Source organism: Atta colombica, unplaced genomic scaffold, assembly GCF_001594045.1.
Source record: "Atta colombica isolate Treedump-2 unplaced genomic scaffold, Acol1.0 scaffold102, whole genome shotgun sequence".
In the NCBI taxonomy this organism is placed as follows: Eukaryota; Metazoa; Arthropoda; class Insecta; order Hymenoptera; family Formicidae; genus Atta; species Atta colombica.
Genome location: NW_017259187.1, coordinates 1,382,246 through 1,401,665, shown reverse-complemented (window position 1 = coordinate 1,401,665; position 19,420 = coordinate 1,382,246). Strand labels below are relative to the sequence as shown.

Genomic DNA, 19,420 nt, shown 5'->3' with positions numbered 1-19,420 from the left:
AATAAATATAACAATATATATTAATATACAATATATATTAACAATATATATTAATATTATACTTGAGAAAATATTTATATATTTATTGACAATTAGAAGTTCTTAACAAGATGATTATCGCAGAAACTATAAAATAAACAGGATGATCATTAATGTTTATTGTTTGCGTACTTTATTATTATCTTAATTACATTGTTTTAATTATTTTCATGTTATAATGCAAAAACATAGACATGTATAATATTTGCGAGAAGTTTTTAATCATTGCGCCGGTCGTAACCGAAAAACTCGGGAGAAATTTTGTGTTGATCATCTCAGAATTGATTTTTATTACTCTTATACAATAATAACACCAGCAATTAGCGTGTTTACATCATACATTACTCATGTATGATATAAAAGTACGTACATATATCTTTTTGCACGAAAACAAATGACGCATTTTTCAATAATATTATATTCGATTTTATGTAAGTCTATCTACTATTTTATAACGTTTAAATAAATAAAAATAAAAAAACTATAAATGTATGATAACAAGACAACTGAGAACTTTTAAAATTAAAAACGTAATAGAAATTGATAGAATAAGATAACTTTTATTATTTGATATAATTAGTTAAATGAAATCGTACAATAATAGTATAACATGATTTGAAGTTCTGAACATTATAAGATTTTCTAGTCACTTTCAAACTATGAAATTTAGGGCCATATGTCTACAGATTATTTTATTTACATTTACGTGTTATTTTATGTAAATCTTGTTTTTACGTATAAAAATTTTTTTGTTTTTCCAAAATATTAGTCCTTGGAAAAAATGGACATGTGAACACGATAATTTTGTACTAAATCTGCACATGTCCTTTCTAGTCACTAGAGCACAGCTGATAATTTTGTATGAAATTTGAACATGTTCTTTCCAGTCTACTAGGGCGCAGCTAATGATAACATATTAGCAATAGACATGCATAAATATGCGTTGCTACGCGATTCTATCGCTATCCCCACTTATGCTATGCATATGCATCTTGTGCGTATGGAAGGGATTTTGTGTAATGTACGCTATTTCGAGATTCGCTATTACGAAGTTTCAGTGTGAATGCAGAAACATAGAAGTGTATAACATTGAGAGCTTTTGATTAGGAAAAACAATTTGCATTGGTTATTCCAAACATTGGTTTTAATTATTTTTATATAACAATAGTAATTAACGTCAATTACGCATTTACAAATAATTGTAGCGGAAAATGAAATATTGTGACTACAAGCTTTATTTTATGATATTATATTATTTTAACATTTTTAATATGCACGATAAACATATGCTATAAAAGTATATTTTTTTTTATACGAAATAATGCATTTTTCAACATTTTATTATTTTTGATTATTTGCTATCTTATCTGACATGTATATTCTATAAATAACTATAAATAAATTAATGACAAAACGTCCTTCTAAAATTAAAAAATATAAGAAACTAATAGAATAAGATAATTGATAGCATTTAATATGATTATAATTATATAATTATAATTATATGATTATAATTATATTATATATTTTACTTTGAATTACTTTGAATTATGTTTAAGTATTTAAACGTTAAATTATTAAGTAATTTATTTCCTTATGTTTCATACTATCTTCAATAATTTTCAAATTATTGTATTGTAAAATCAAGAAATGATAACCAAAGATAATTTAATAATAATATATTTTATATTTTAGGGAGAGCAGAATTCATAGCGTCAGTTTGCCAACCAAAACTTCTCTGCTTCCGGAACCACCACGCACCGGAAATGACGTACCGCCGCCAATACCACGTCGACATTCTGCCACGCCGGCGGTAATAAATTTTATTTGTTTCTAGCTATCTTTAGTCTTAGTGTTCTGTTTAGGCGCGATTTATAGATATGATACTTTCATTTTGTTTTGAATCACAATTTGAGATTAATCTTAACTAACAAATCTTGACACATTTCACAAATAATACATTTCACTCAACACATTGTGTAAATCATTTAGTAAAGCAAATCGTAACGACATAAACGTGATAAAAAATAATTTTTATTCATATCATTATATATACATACATAGTTTGTCTGCTAGTTGCAATATTATATATTTATTGTATATTTATTGGACAATTGAGAAACATTAAAGAGAAAGTTACTAGAATGATTTAGGGGGAAAAGTAGAGTTGGCGAGGTGGGAGATACTAAAAGGATTTTCGAACTTTGTATCTCCTCCTACGCAGGTATAAGTTTGGAAAGTTACCGCATGGTCGGTATCCCAGCGTACCATATAATCTCAATACCTTAAATCACGCGACTAAAGCCTGGTAGTTAGTGGTACGCCACTACTTTGCGAATTAATATCAGCGGATGAGAAAACTGTCCGACAAAATTGGAATCCTGTGTCAAAAAGGCTTTTATGAAGAGAAAGATGATTGAACAAACACGTAAAATTTTTTGCAACAATTAATTATATTATAATAATACATTCATCACTAGTCTGCAAAAAAAATATGCATTTTATTGCCCAATGAATATCAAATATAAGTATAAATTATATACAGACTATTTGTGTGTGTATAAACATATATATTTCTTTTTTAAATTTCATTGTATAAACTTTATAAAAATTTTAGATTTATATAGGATATTATGCATATGGAAAACTTTAGATTAATTCTTCTGATATAATTTAAATTTATCTAAAACTTGCTGTTTAAGCTAAATTTAAATAATGATTCCTGATTTGGCAGAAAAGAAAAATCTACAAATTGCAATTTGGCGTTGCGAATAGATACATAACATCTTCAAAACACACTGGACACACGTTGGACACACACAACATGTATTTACTAACGTTGCAAGTATTAAATAGTATTTTCGTAAATTTTAAGTATTTTTGCTGTTTGATTTTAATGTAATTTAACAGAAATAAACAATTTCATTTTATAAAATCTGTTATATAAATTATCATACGCGGGCATAAATTTATTCATTATTTATATTCTTAGATTTGCGTTTTAATTTAAATCTTCTTCGTAATCATACATCTTAATAAATTAAATAAATAATAAATGTTGCTGTATAAATGGCTGCTTTGCATGGAAATTTGTAATGTAAGAAATATTTTTAAGTATTTGTATATTAGATGTACAATATATAATTACGTAATTACTGGGTTTATTATTGAAAATTAAAATTTATTTAATATATAGAATTTAGCGTTAGTTAATACCAGTAATTTATCGAAATAAATTCGGGAATTATAATGATACTCAAAATGTCGAGCTGAAAGGATTTTGCTAAAGTCATTAAAAGTACTCGAGGTATTAAAGCGTGATTCACGCGAAGAGAATTTATCGATGATAAATGCTTGAAGCTAATGAACTTGCGTGTTGCTTTACGTTTGTCAACAAGGCAGTTAAACTTGATGCTTGTCTTCGAACGATGATAAGCGTTGTAACTTTGCACGTATCTTTCACGTCAATTTACGCAAATCACGTAGCCGGTTGCCAGTGAAAATTCTCGTTTGGAAATGATGTTTCCACCTTAAATTAATTTCTGTCTAGTTGAAGAAAATATAAAACTTTTTTTCAAAAGTAAAAGTTATTCAAAAATTATACTGAAAATAATACAAAAATTAGAATAAGAGTAAACTAGTTGCAGGAAGTTGCAGTTTTTTAAATTTGACAGAACAATAGTTTAATCATTCATTTTCAAATGTTTTATTAAAAGTAGTATAAATTTCTAATTTATACTACTTAATACCGGTGTAATAAGTGAGACTGATATAATTCTCGGTATTTAACTTTCTATCGAATAACGAGACCTTAAAAATTCTTTTTATGCAGCTTACAATTAGAATAAAAGCGTACAGATAAAAATCGTGCTTTACTCTTGGCGTAGGTAGCACCACCCCCGATTCCACTGAGGCCGCCGGCGATTCCAAAGAGAAGCAAGAACGAAAAACCTATACCGCTGCAACTCACATCTAGGCAGAGTAATCAAGTGACTCCTTGCAAGACGAGTGATTCTTCGTCCACATCTTCATCAGGAATGTCGGCTGCGTGGAACAGTATTGACTCGTCGAATCAAAAACTTATAGATTTAGGTTCTTTTAGAAATCATAATCAGGCGTCACAGGTATAGTAACTATCTTATATCATTCTTAGCGAAATCCTTTTAAAACTAATAAATTCGAAATAATATAATTATTAATATCTTCCTATGATTAAGTTTAAATCAAGTTATGAAATATAAAATGGCATCTTTATATAATTATTAAAAATATATTTTTCTAATAATATGAATACTAAATCGAAAAAGATTAGATATTATCTACATTCTAAAAGTAATTCACTTATTAATAAAAGAATTAAATGAAATGAATAAGTAAATGTCTTGTATCTATCTTTCTTTTTCTTGAGTGATACTAAAGTTAATGTCTGTTGATTTGTTGCCTTAAACACGAATTAATCTATTCGAAACACATTAAAAAAATTATTATTTTATTCAGAATGTAGTTCATTTATATGAATTTTCGATGAGTTGCAGGATTACTTGGTGAATTATAGCGGGAAGAACTTACGGGAAACGAAAGAGCATAACGATTTTGTGGCTGATTTCGAACAAGCGAATTTCCAGGAAGGACATAAGCTTACTCAAAATTCGAGCTTCGAGGAGTTGCAAAAGGTTTCCTTGGATCTTGAAAAACGACTTCATGAGAGAATTATTAAGAGCGCCGAGGCGAAGTTCGAGGATCCGAATGGCCGTCAACGACAGTTGGGCACGATGTCACGACACAATAGGTAATAAACATATATCATTTATATGCGATTCTATATTTTTAAAATCTTTTTCGAGGAAATGATTGAGTATACTGCGTATTTTTATGCAAATAATCTGCCGCTCAGTGCCGAGTACTTATTTTCAATAATCCGTTAAAAGTACTCGAATGCAGAATTTTGCCATGCATTGCTGTATTCGGATACAAGTTAGTAATATGTTATTTCGAACTGACCTGCAGCGAGATGTTACAGACGATTACACTCGCGATAGGTTCATTAAACGAAGTTCAGATTCCATTTCCGGTGAATCTGAAATGAGAATACTCGGACAGTTTTCTCTTGTTTTTAATTTAGAATATAAATCGCCATGGAGAGAGTAACAGGGCAATATTTTTTAGGAGCGTTTATTTATTATTACGCATTTGTATACATAGATACTTATTTACAATGAAGTATTACGAATTATCTTTTTATTCTCAGCGATTATTTTTTACATAAGTGACGTTTTTGATACGAAAAATTACTTACTCGACTCTTTTAGTTGAGAAACAACGTTCTTTAATATTTTTTAATATTTACAAAATGTTTTGTAAATATTGTATTTACAAAAATAAGTGATATTGATATAAGATATTGCAATTTATGGATTACAAATCTAACGTTTCTGATAATGATTGTAGTAACGCAATCATTGATATGTGATACAAGAAATAACATGATTTTAACTTGGATGCTCACCAGGAGTTCTCTCCTTTTCATATAGACAGCAATTGTCAAAATTTACGAAAGAGAACGAATCTGGCAGCTGCGAACAGAAAGAAACATCCGAAAGTAAGCCTAGGGAAGAAATAGCGTTACCGCGAAGGGAGATTTTTCAAAAAGATGAATTAAAGTACGCAACGATTTTGACTTCCGGCCGCGAGCGACGATCGAAGTTCGAGGAGTTACAGACCGCCTCGAAGAATCTAGAGAGGCGTTTGCACGAAGACGACGATTACCGCCGACGTCAGGAGATGGATAGACGGATAAACAAAGACAAGCCACCCAGGTACAACATACTTTTATGTAACTTCCTTCTTACGTACTTCCTTGTACGTTGAATAAATATAATTTCACAATTCTCGTTTGAAAATGCTTGTAAACGTTTGTACGGCGCAGTAATAACGTAGTAATGAATTAATTGACCCGCAGTAATGAGTTAATTAACCCGCAGTAAGTGTAAACGTGCGATTCGTTGTGTTTAGATACGAGGACTTGGAAGGAATCCCACACGACCTCGACAAACGTTATCACGGTGAACAGAGGACTTTAGAACAGCAACAACAGCATCCAATAATGCGAAGCAAATACGAGAGCGACATGGAAAGAGCTAGAAATATTCTTCAGCATAATCTGAGAAAGGAGCGAACTGGTAACGAGAAACTCGAGAAATTGCCAAAAGCAACGCAGACGAATCTACCACCACCCCTGAGCGCCATTTGTCAGAGTCCAGTACCGAAACCTATCAGCGTCCGGCAGGACAGTAACGTTTCCTCAGACAGTTTCAGTCAAACCAGTTCACCTAGCTACACTAGCAAGACAATGGAAGCGCCCCTTCTGCCTCACAAGCACGGAAAAGTCCCAGGTATGTTCAAACTTCGCCAAAGCTTACCGCATGGTTGTGTTATTATTAGCGAAGAACTAATAGAAGCACTAGAAAAAAAATCGTTGAATACGATTTTCACTTTACATACAAAAAAGGATTTAAATATTTTAGATATGATAAAGTTACGTCGATTTTTACGATTGTATATAATAAAGATAATAAAGACAATTTTCACGAATGAAAAATAAGATCCTATTTTCGATCTTAGAATTCTAAAGCATAAATTTCCAAATCTTACTTGATTTAATAAACAATTTGTGAGTTCCATAAATCAATCTTTTTGTAATTTTGAAAAAACTTTATAATTTAACCGATTCTATTTTTCAAGAATTATTTGTTCACAAAAGATCTTTTTGATAGAATTTTTTGTTTACAATGATCGTCACCTTTTCTGCGACGAGAAGTTTTAGGAGTTGTTCTTTAAATCTTCGCTTTTCAAGATAGATATAAAGCTCCTTTTCTCTTACTTTGCGATAATACTTCGCATAGTTCTTCGTAATATTCAACGCAGTTTGCAAACGATTACAGTTAGCAAACTATATCTTTGGGGAATTTCAATAAAATTCTATAATATAAATTGTGGTAATATTAAAATGGGAACGTAATATTTATAATATTTATCAGTTTATCCATGAAAATTAAATCCGATTATAAAGGACTAAAATATAAAGAAGATATGTTTCATGACGTAGCTAACGATAACGGGGATACATCTCACAAAGTAAAATTTCTTCTTTATATTCCATCTCTGTAGCGAAGCTCAAGGCATTTTCTTGAGAACGACAAATAAACGTAGAGGTAAAGCGCGACAGCTGAGACGAGAAGGAAAGCTTTTTCTGTTCTATCGCGTCGTCTTATTTTCTTTTTTCTTTCTCGTCGCTATGTTACCATTAAAATAGTTTATCCGAGAGGAATAAAAAGTAAAAATTTTCTCATCGCAAAATTCATCCGTAGAAAGCTTCATTTCGTGTACTCTCCGTTTTTCTTCTCTCTTGATTTGTATCTTAAAATTTGTATCTAAAAGAGTCGCAACTTATTGATAAATTGACAATAAAGAAATCAGCCTCCTGGATTTCTATCTTAGATTGTTTTATAACACCTTCTAGACAGAGCCTTGGTATCGGAACCTGATAACTCATCTGGCAGGCCGATAACAAAGTCTACGAGCACACCAGCCAGTTTGCAGACCATCGTCAGGATGCATGCCGGGAACAATAGTTCCTTGCATCATAAAGTAAGCGTCACTTTCATCAGCACAAACGAAGAAATAAAAATATGAGGCACTCGTTATATATATATACTTACATCATTAAATTAGATATTTAATATTAAATATAAAATAACAGAGCTTCAAATTCGCATACCCTGCTATTTTTTATTTGTTGTGGCGTGCATTTTACAAAAGCACAAATTTTTTATGTTCGGTTAGATAATTAGAGATATGACTGGCAGCCACTACGTGACAACGGGAAGACTACGTTTCAGATTTGTGCAAGTTTTGCTTAATGCTGTTGCTCTCTTGGCTATCGCCGGCGGTTTAGCCGCATATTTCAAAAGTAAGTGAAGCATTTCTCTTAATTTAAATGTAATTAAAATGTTTTTAACACAATATCGAGCGGTTTTAAATTTGCAATATTAAAATTTAAAAGAATCGAAAATTTCAATAACATCGAAATATGTGTAGCGTTAAAATGCGGTTGTTTTTCCGGCAAGGAAAATGGTGCAAGTAAAGTTGAAAAACATCGCGACGCAAATAACCACGCCTGATATTTAACCGGAATAAACTGCTTGTTAAACCCTCCGAACGTTTTAATATGCGTGCATATGCAACAACAAGCTCTGCGAGACCAGCGAGACCGAAAGATCAATAGCACCATGAGTTCTTGTAATCCACTTGATTTCAAATGCCAACATTATTTTGATAACATGAAATGAAAGACTGACAGAACTTTTTTCATGTTTTTAAAATCTTATATCTTTTTATTTTTCTGTTAAATGAATATTTCGTACACAATGAATTTGAACTCGACAAGTTATGTCAATTTCAGTGTTAACAAAATAATTACATCATTATTTAAAACATTGAATTTCGAAATAATAATAATTACATATCGTAAGTATTTTTATTTTTATAAAATTGTTAATTGAAAACCTTTAATAATATCGATATTGCGGGAAATACTCGTGTATAACTGGAATTTTCATAACATGTGTACATAATTTTTCAATAATACTGATATTATCTCGGTATTACTGTCATTATATTACTGAATGCCAGTATTAATAAATCAGTTAGATTCGTAGCATTCTTGATATACATTTTATGAGAGAAATTATAAGAAAGAAATAACATATAAATTGATGCAGATAATAATGTGTGCGTGCGCGCGCGCGTGTATGTGTGTGTGTGTGTGTGATTAATTAAAGTAATTGATTCAAGTTTCACATTTATATATATATATATATATACTTTACTCCCTATAATTTCTCTTTTAAAATTTAAATTGCAATCATATTAATAAAAGGTTCAATTTTATATATTAATATGATTTCAGTAATATAACATATCAGTAATAACAAATTATAACGATAATAACTCTGTTATATAATGTACCAAGAAATTATGTAGACTGAATACGTCACATCGATGTGTGTTTACTAATCGAATTTTATTTTAATTATTATATAAAATGGAAAAGTATGCAATAGGCATTTTTTATATTTTCAATTCTTAATTTGAAATTAAATGCAAACCGGACGATAATTATTGTAGTGTCGAGTGCCGCGTGTCTGCAGTTGACACGTTAATAACTACAAAAGTTTGCAACGTACATATCCCTTCTGCACTTGCTAGACACCCAGAACATGACTGTTTTCAACGCGATGATATATTGATACTTTTTGAATATGATATTCGAGCTAATATGACAAAAATTTAATTTATATGCTCAGTGTGATTATGTTTTTTAATCGACAACATTAAAATAAAATACGATGATGATAGATATGCGGCATTATTGTTCACGAATAAGTTTTCTTTGTATCAATGTTTATATTTTTTCCTAAATTAGCTTATCCTGAAAACGACTTCAAATTGGAGAATACAACCATATACACGGCTGTGATCCCAATACCTGAAAGTACGCGTTTCGTAATCGAAGACAAGAATCCGGCTCCGGGAGTGTGTCTACCTATCATCGTAACTTTCTGTCAACAGCACAAGGTAACAATTATAAAAATTCTGTTATAAAGGTATATTGTCACTCAAATCGACACTAAAGTCAAAGTTGTGTCGAATTTTAATTCTCTAAATTTTAATTCTCTAAATCAATTACATTTTTACAATTAAATATTTGATTATTTTATGTAAAGTGGTGCTGAAATGTTAGGGTCATCAAAGAGAAAGAGAAGGCTTGTTAAACTCTAGAATTCATGCGAATGTATATTCTCGGAATATTCAACGCATTTTAGCGGCTTGTAGCGGCAGAAAGCTGCTTGTTCACGATGATACGTATTACGTTTTCCTCGAAAGAGGCTTGGCCGCCTTTAAAGAATTTAAAATAATTTTATACGCGGAATGTGCGCGTAGGCGACACAAGGGAATTCGCTCCGGTATGCAGCATTGTAACCATGCCACTTGCCGCTCTGAGCTGGAATACCGACGAATAAGAGTGACAACGTTACTTTCTTCCTTCTGCGGCGAAATGTCCTTACGGACATTACAAGCACCCGTTGACGGTCGTAATTTCGATGAGTCCGCGCTCCTGAATACATTTTCTACTTATTTCTTCCCCTTTATTTCAATGGCTCGTGCTTGAACAGTGTGTGTTTTAAAATTCATAAGGCACTCACTGTGCAGTCGCGCATTTTGAATTTTTCTGAGAATGTACGTGGCTGATTGTAAGAACGAGATTGAGCAGCGATAAAAATTGCGAGAACGTTGTTATTAAAAAATTTAAGAAGGAAAATTTTGAACGCAGTAACAACCGGGATTTACGTGATCGAATTTTGTTAATCATTAAAAATTTGATATCAAACTGAAATTTTAGTATTAGAATTTGATAACAAAAGTATTAGTCTAGATTTTCTTATATTGATTCTAATAAGTTGCTCATAACAACGAAATTTTAAGTATATCAATTTTCATTATCCTATTTGTACTATAATCTCAGATTATAGATGTGAATTACTTTTTTCATCATAAATATTCTTGCTTGTTTCTTGCATAAAAAATATCTGTTTGATATATATAAATTGCACAAAGTGTTTACACTGACGTCATAATGTTGAGGCATGAATTTTGATGCGTAATCGTAATTTCTATCATAGGTTCCGTACAACTATACTGTGTTTCCAAATTATATGGGCAATTTTGGACAGCGGGAGGCTCAGCATGAATTGGAGCTTTACGATGCTGTCGTTGACGTCAGATGTTATGAACTAGCTGCTCTATTCCTTTGTAGTGTTTTCGTACCGAAATGCGGTTCTCGTGGTCGCGTTGTACGTCCTTGTCGTAGTCTCTGCTTTCGTAAGTATAAATTATTTGTTACTCTACCTCATTATTTAATTTAAATTTTATTTTATTTTTATTTAGTTATTTTAAAGTTATTTTTCATTTTACAATTACTTTAATTAATTTAACATTAATGCAACATCCAATGTTTTTCACATTTTTATGTAATATAAATTACTTGAGATTTAATATTGTTAAATTACTTGTTATCAAAATATGGATCGATATGATGTATTATTAATGCTCGACAAACCATAAATTGCAAGCATTAAGCCACGTAGATGCATTAACAGTAATACTGGTTAATACCCGTGAGCCTTAATAGCATTCGATTTCACTATTCGACATGTGAATGTATGGTCAAATTATTGTACCGAATTTTGCGTCGCTAAATCGTCAATTTCTTTAAATTTTGAATAACACGAATTATACGTGATATTTTGATCTTAACTGCGAGTGAAGAATTTTTTCTGAATCAATTTCAGAAACCAAGAGGCGTTGCGGTTTCTTTCTCAAAGTTTTCGGCTTGTCTCTTCCGGATTATTTGGAGTGCGAACTTTTCCCGGAAAATCCGAGTTCCGACGAGTGCATCGGGCACCATGAGGTAATAGAAGCGGCAAGGAGAGCTGAGAAACCGGGTAAGTGACACTAAGTTTAACAGTTTTACTTCCAGCTTGCGCTATTTTCGCATAGCTTACAAAGTCAATTGCATTTGTTTTATTTTCAATATTTAGTTAAATTTTTTATTAAATTATCAATTAAGAATCGATTGTAATTCTTTTATTACGTTAATGCAATGCAAAAAAGACAAATGTATTATTTAATCAACTAACAGAAATGAGCTTATCACGAATAAAAGCAAGTACTTGAATTATCCGGAACTTAATAATTAAAGGATTAAAACATTCTCTTTAGATTGGATGATTTAGAGGATATGTACCATAGAAAAATAAGCTTTTCGTTGATGCTCTAAAGTCTAATGGATTTAAAGAGTAGCGAACAATTTCTATCATTGAGAAAAATATAGTATGTTATTCTTGGTTATTTCGCGCTGCGAAATATTGTTCGTGCTAAGAAATAATTTTTGTGTATCGTTATTTTTTTAATAAGTAGTAAATTATTTTAAAAATAATTTAATATTCTACTTAATTTATTTTAAATTAAGAATAATAATACACATTTTATATTTAAATAATTCAAATAATTTATATTAATTTTATATTCAGATAACGCCTTATATAAAATTTATTCGTTCAAAAAATATCAGCGAGATTAAGCAGCGTTTATCATGATGCACTAACACTGAGATTCCATTGCATAATACGGTTTTGTATATCGTGTGCCTTTGCGGGAAACGTTATGGAACGTAATATTATTTATGAGTTTTCTGTCCTTTTGTTTTACGCCGATTCGCGCGCGGACATTAAATATAGGATGCGACCACAAAACAGAACTAATTGTTAACTAACTTGATGTCCATTGTTCATTCTTCCTTTAATATCTTGGACTCTGTTTACGCTCGGTTTTCTCTCTCTTTGTCTTCCTCTCTCATTTATGTTCTCCATATTCTATTGTCATTTTGGCTTTCATGAAATCTCCTGGGTTCGATCGATTTGTTTTTCGAAACTTTCCTTCCTGTGGAAATTTAATCTTATTTTGGCGATTTTCGATATTGCATCTTCGAAAAAAACTTTTTTTTTATTTAGAAACAGAAATTAAGTCAAAATATACAGATAGTTTAATGTGTGTGTGTAAGATATAAATGAATTACTTTTGAAATAAAATTTTTTAAATCAAATCAATAATGGAGTAATTACATAATTTCTTTTATTTATAATTCAATATAGCACAATAAACGAATAAAAAAAATTCTTCTTTTTATATCAAATAATAGCAATACTACGGATACTTATAGCGATTGTAATGCAGATAGCAAATCACTTATAACAGAGACAGCTTCTAAACAATGTGTCATTTTTCTTTTATTTCTATAAAGTAGTTTCAGTTTGTTGGGAATATTATGACACAACTGTTTAAGGAATGATATAACAAGAAGAATATCCTCGAAGTTTTTAAAACATCATTCACTGAATTTTCAAAATCGTCACGTGCACGTCATATACATAACGAGTGCGATAACGGCGCTTAAAATCTCGTAGAATAGTTCACGCGAGAGAAGAGAGAAGAGAGAATTAAACGATCACGTACACGCGCGTACTGCAATTTCCAAAGCAAATATTACGTAAATCGCGGCGACAGGCGTGGTGACAGAATTGATCGGAAGTACTCGTCTCTCGTCTCGCGGTGAATTTAATTCGCGATTGGTGGATCGCGCCTGATAGAGAGAAAGAGAGAGAGGGGGGGGGGAAGTGAGTGAGTGAGTGTGAGAGAGAGAGAGAGAGAGAAAGAGAGAGAGAAATATTTATTCGCGTCTACGGTTAATTAAGATTGAATTGCGTTGTAATTACGAAGTTCATTCAATCGAATAAATGCAACACATTCTCAAGATTTCAATGGTTTCTGGATTTTCGATCTTTCTGCATCTTTCTTTCTATAGCTATATATTTTGCTTCTCGGAAGGATGATAACTTCCGATTTAATTTTCTGATTTCTGACTAGCTCTCTTTGTACCATAATTCTATTAGCGATTTATGTAACAATATCGTTTGTGCTCATTTAATAATTATGTCTGTTTAATCGAATCGAATTTCCGAAATATACATTCGTAAATGGATTTAGGTTCTTGAGATTTATTATGACGTGACCTGAAGGTAACAATATTTATACAATATAGGAAATCTTCGTCAAAACATCTTTCTATTATCCAGTACATCATATATACAGTTGAGATACACTGAAGGCAGCACATCTGTGCATGTTGTAATTACGAAAGAGGTTCACCGACATCCTATATGTACGCATACGTGTTCGCACATGCGGGGCTATATCGCGATTTTGTATACCCAAGCTATCGCATGTGTCAACGCTGATGGAATCTTAATTGCAAAATCCATATTAAACTATGATATGACGGCCCATCTGCGGCGCCAAGCAGCTTTATTGAGTCGCGCTTGATGCATGTGTACATATCATGTTTGACGCATATGTGTGAAAGTATCGAACCGCAAACGCAGGATCAATCGTGTCCATCGCAGGAGAAGACATATTGCGAAAGATAGGATGCTACGATAAAGAATATCGATAATGTTAATATCTCTACGGAACGTGATATATTTTCGTAATTTTTATCATAGTCTGCTGATCTGTGAATATCTCCGATATTGTTATTTTATATTTTCATATTCCTTTTTTGGAAGCGCAATATCTGTATGTATGTATTCATTTTGTTTATTCTCATTATAATGTAAGTGATATCAAACATTTCTACAATTAAATTCTTACTCGATTAATCATTCTGAGCTATTATTATTTCATATTTGATATACATACAGCAAAAATTTTGATTAACATTTATTAATTAATAAATTAATTAATTAAATAGAGACAAATAATTATATCATTAAAATCAATTAATTAGAGACAAATCATTATTTATTAGAAATTTGTTAATTAAAATACATAATGAATTAATTGAGGATATGCAACATATACTGTAAAAAATATAAAAAGTATATAAAATTTTACGAAAGATATATGTATTTTATAAATCCTTATAAAATAAATCATTTTATAAATATGATATTTATATTTGTAATTTTATATCGTGTACTTTCTTTTTATCGTGTAAATACTATATTACATCAATTGCTAGAAAGCACATGATCTTTATTATGCTCCGATTCATTTATACAGTGTGCACCAGTGGTTTTCAATGCGATGGCACAAGATGCATTCCGTTCGATTGGCGATGCGATGGCCATCTTGATTGCTCCGATCACAGCGACGAGATCGGTTGCGGGAATTGTAATTCCACCACATCGTCTTCGGAGCCGGTGTCTTCCGCGTTTGGCCAAATAGTCTTAAGTAAGGGATCTTCAACTAAAAATACCCTTTCTACGAAATCTTCGTTACATTGCGGTGAAAGAAGATGCATGTCAGCCAGCCATATTTGCGATGGAGTTATGGATTGTCCTTGGGGGCAGGATGAGCGATATTGTTGTAAGTAAATACGTAGAAAAAATAATATTAATAACAATTTACTTAAAAATAATCTTGTTAATTTTCAATAACAATATTAATGAATAAATAATAATTTATTAGGACAAAAGTATGCCTATTTGTTTCATTAATATTATTATTGAACTGACAAAGTTCTAGTCCAGAACGCGAAAATGTAGTCTATTTTCGGAAATTTTTTTTTTAAAGAAAACTGTTGCACATTTATTCTTGTATGCTTTTATACTATATCTACCAATACTGCAGATTTAATAAATATCTACAATTTTGGTATTGTTAAAGTTTATTAATTTTTATATTATATTAATTTAGAAAAACAAAATATAAAAAAACATGTGTCGGATGTTGCAACCTTCCAACTTATGAAAAGAATAAAATACAAAAAATTTAAAAGGATTTTTTTTTGTTATTATAAATGTAATTATCTGAACTTAGATAAGTGAAAAATATTATAAATCAAAATGACGCTGATTTAAAAAACAAATATCGTTTTTTTTTTTAGCAAAATTGTTGAATTTAATTCTATGAAAAAACAATTAATTTGTAGCTGCAATTATCATAGTATATACTTATACATATGTTGCAATATATAAAAAAATGGAAGTTTATCTCTAATTAATCTCTAATTAATCTTCGGATACCAAATACAATACAATACCGGAGCCATATAACAAATCCTTCTCTAATTCAAAATGCTCATATTTTTCATTTTCAGTCTAAACGCTTGTTAACAACTGCTTTTAAATGCATGGACGAAGCATCAAACGTAATACGTAATAAAATACGTTACAATTTATAAAAATATTTAAAATATCGTTATTTTCACGAGTATCGATAATCTTGTAGAAATTTATTTTTTGTGTGGGAAATTTCTAAATTAAAAAAAATATAAAATAACAAAAGTCGATTTTTTTTAATTCTAGACTCTAGACTAGAAAATATCTTCTATCACATATCATTTTTTCCGTTTTTTTCATATTCTGTAATTATATTTTTAATTGATTTAAAATTGGACCTGTAACTTCTTTCATATTATATAATAAAATGTCGCTGACAGTTTGCAAAAGAAATTTTATTATTAGAAATATTATATATATTTTATTTACAATTAAAATAAAGTAACTGTTTGTATATGTCTCTTTTTTGAATAACAAAATGTTTTCGCTTATACATTGTCTTAATCAATACATATACTCAAGTAATGTATGAATAAATTAAATATCGCGCTAATATAATGTCTGAACAATTTAAAATGCCTGATTAATTTAAAAAGAAATGTAAATTAATTTTCTGTTCTAGAGAGCCTAGTAGGCGGCTCACAAATTTTATGTTTCGTACTGTATCTTGTTTTTTAGTGAAATTAAGCCATAGGAATGGGGATGTCGGCGAGGGCCGTCTAGAGGTATATCATGCTGAAATGGGTAAATTTATGCCAGCATGTGTCTCGCACTGGGAACCGACAACGTCGCCGCAAGAGGTTTGCGCTATGCTGGGATATAAGGGAACGTAAGTTATCTCTCTTAATGTGTCAAATAATATAGAACATAAATATTACATGATGATATAAATGTGCTATATTCGCAATCGCATTAAATCGTATATTTTTATGCGTTGCAACAACTTCATAAATCCTCAATTCATATATTCATATGAATTGAATGAACATATATTCAAACAATTTATACTTTGAAAGAGATACGTTGAAAGACACTTATGTACATAATTGATTTTAGTTTATTAATTTTACACCTGATGTTAACAATGCCACCTTGTTGAATAAAAAAATACGTTGTATAAAAAAATTGTTAAAATAACACTTCTGATTGTATTTTCAGAATATCAAACGGAACTAAGTTGATGAATGACTCATTATCAATTGTATTGAGTTCTGAGTATCGTAACAAAAATTTGCTGAAGCAATTTCAAGGATGCATCAAGGATCGAGAGCCTTATCCCATGGTCAAACTTACTTGCGTCGATTATGGTAAATTATCGGAAAACTATATAAAGATGATTAAATTAAAATTTTCTACAGTTCTCCCGGACTTTCTTTACGACATGCGATGATCGATTCTGTTGTAGCTTGCGGCCGTAGACGTTCTGTGTATGGAAACGTGAGGGTGAAGCGAATAGTGGGTGGTGTGGAGTCAGCTCCTGGTGATTGGCCATTTCTTGCAGCCCTTCTTGGTGGTCCAGAACAGATCTTCTACTGTGCCGGAGTCCTTATTGCTGATCAATGGGTACTGACCGCATCTCATTGCGTCGGGAAGTAAGTATTGTGTATAAAATCGAGATAGTGCAAAAAACTTACTTATAATTATTGACGAATTCCTTATGTATATAAGGAAAATATTATCAAAAGAATTTCTTTATTTATTATATATCGATATGTATTATTACGTATATTAATAAGAACTAACAGAAATTTTTAAATATATATGAATTAATTCTCTATATATCAATGGTTTTAGTCATTCAGAGGTGTCCGGTTGGACGATACAGCTTGGCATTACTAGAAGACTTTCCCATACTTATCTCGGTCAAAAACTGAAGGTGAAAAGAGTCATACCTCATCCGTATTATAACCTGGGTGTTGCTCACGACAATGATGTCGCTTTGTTTCAAGTAAATATATTTTCAAGTTTATTACTTAAATTACGTAAATTACGTATGTATATAAATTTACGTAAAAATATTAGTCAATATCCAATTTTAACTGACTATTTTAATTAAGCCCTTTTTATTTAGGTATTTGTGTTATTTAATTATTATGAGTTTAGTTGGGCAGTTTGATAAATGACTTTTTAAAAGGAGATCGAAAAATAAGTCGAATTTTAGTAAAAAAAAAGAGTTAAAAAAAAGTCTATACTATAAAATAATTTTTTATTCTAATTTGAATATTGTTTTAAATTTTTCATGCAATATCCTATATTAATTGCAGCTTGAGAAGCGAGTTCAATATCATGAACATCTGAGACCGGTATGCTTACCGACTGCTGACACTAATCTTACACCCGATACAAATTGTACTGTTATTGGATGGGGCAAGAAAAACGATACCGATTGTAAGTATCATTCATATATCAAAAAATATTCCTTTCCAAAATATTTACTTGCCATATGAATTTATGATACGCAAATCAATAATCGAGTACTTAACAATTTAATATATCATGATATAACAATTATTAAAATATAAACTTCGAAAGAACATATAAGCTTTTTTCTTATCTTCTATAACTGAAGTCAGAGTATGAATAAAAAATAATAAGTTTTCAATTTGTATAGTTCATTCAAATGTTAAATTGTTACAAATAATGAACTTGATTCAGAAAGAAAATATTTGTGAATTAAGTTTAATTATTATCTCGTCGGTTACTTTCAGCTTCTGAATATGAGCCAGCCGTAAACGAGGTTGTAGTTCCTATTCTGCCTCGACACCTTTGCAATTCATGGTTAGCGCATAAAGAATTGAATGTCACCGATGGAATGATCTGCGCTGGCTATGCGGATGGAGGAAAAGATGCATGCCAAGTAAATTATCTACAATCTAAACAAATATATCATACAAATTAAAACATTTATATATTCTCCATAGATTATAAAATATTATATGTATATTGCGAATCGAGAGTTATTTTCTCAATGTGATTTTATAAAACTACAATATACTACAGTATATGTTATTATTCAAATTTAACTGTATCATATCAATTTTTGAACCATCTTAAATATCGTATTTGTAAAATATTATTAAAATATCAGTAAAATATCAGTAAAATATCATTTAAATATGGCATTTAATAACTTTGCATATGTCACGTTATTTGCTACTATAATTTTCGCAAATAAATATGACAATAATTATGAATTATTCATTTTTTTCAAGGGTGATTCTGGAGGACCTCTGTTATGTCAAGATAAGGAAGATAAAGATAGATGGTTTGTTGGCGGAATTGTTAGCTGGGGCATAAAATGCGCTCATCCAAAACTGCCCGGAGTCTACGCTTACGTACCCAAATACGTAACGTGGATCCAAAAAGAAATGTCTAAGTACTCCGAATATAACAGTAAAAGTAATGGAAAAATGTAAGGCATCGAATCGGACAAAATATTTAATGTAAAAATCGGCAATATAGAAACAAATCAAGCAAATGAAGAAAAAATGTAAGACAAAGTAAATGCGGACTTTCGTTTTCATAATATGATATATATTGGAAGAAAAAGATACTGGAAGAAAAAGATACTGAAATTATATTAAATATTTCCGATCTGCTAATTTGCGCTCAGCAATTTCTGTACGCTCAATCAAAGGATA

General features: G+C 30.6%; 1 protein-coding gene across 1 annotated transcript in view; it reads left to right on the top strand.

Annotated features, from left to right (window-relative positions):
• The window catches only part of LOC108687184, a 22,015-nt gene extending 2,811 nt beyond the window's left edge, over positions 1 to 19,204 (top strand). Inside the window, 18 exon segments of the mRNA XM_018192835.1 lie at positions 1,735 to 1,852; positions 3,927 to 4,163; positions 4,575 to 4,828; positions 5,571 to 5,855; positions 6,052 to 6,431; positions 7,559 to 7,686; positions 7,882 to 8,008; positions 9,524 to 9,675; positions 10,782 to 10,980; positions 11,451 to 11,603; positions 14,779 to 15,084; positions 16,458 to 16,608; positions 16,938 to 17,086; positions 17,185 to 17,371; positions 17,574 to 17,727; positions 18,044 to 18,167; positions 18,488 to 18,636; positions 18,992 to 19,204. Of these exon segments, the coding sequence (XP_018048324.1) occupies positions 1,735 to 1,852; positions 3,927 to 4,163; positions 4,575 to 4,828; positions 5,571 to 5,855; positions 6,052 to 6,431; positions 7,559 to 7,686; positions 7,882 to 8,008; positions 9,524 to 9,675; positions 10,782 to 10,980; positions 11,451 to 11,603; positions 14,779 to 15,084; positions 16,458 to 16,608; positions 16,938 to 17,086; positions 17,185 to 17,371; positions 17,574 to 17,727; positions 18,044 to 18,167; positions 18,488 to 18,636; positions 18,992 to 19,195 (3,457 nt within the window). The 3' untranslated portion in view covers positions 19,196 to 19,204.
• The last annotated feature ends 216 nt before the right edge of the window (positions 19,205 to 19,420 follow it).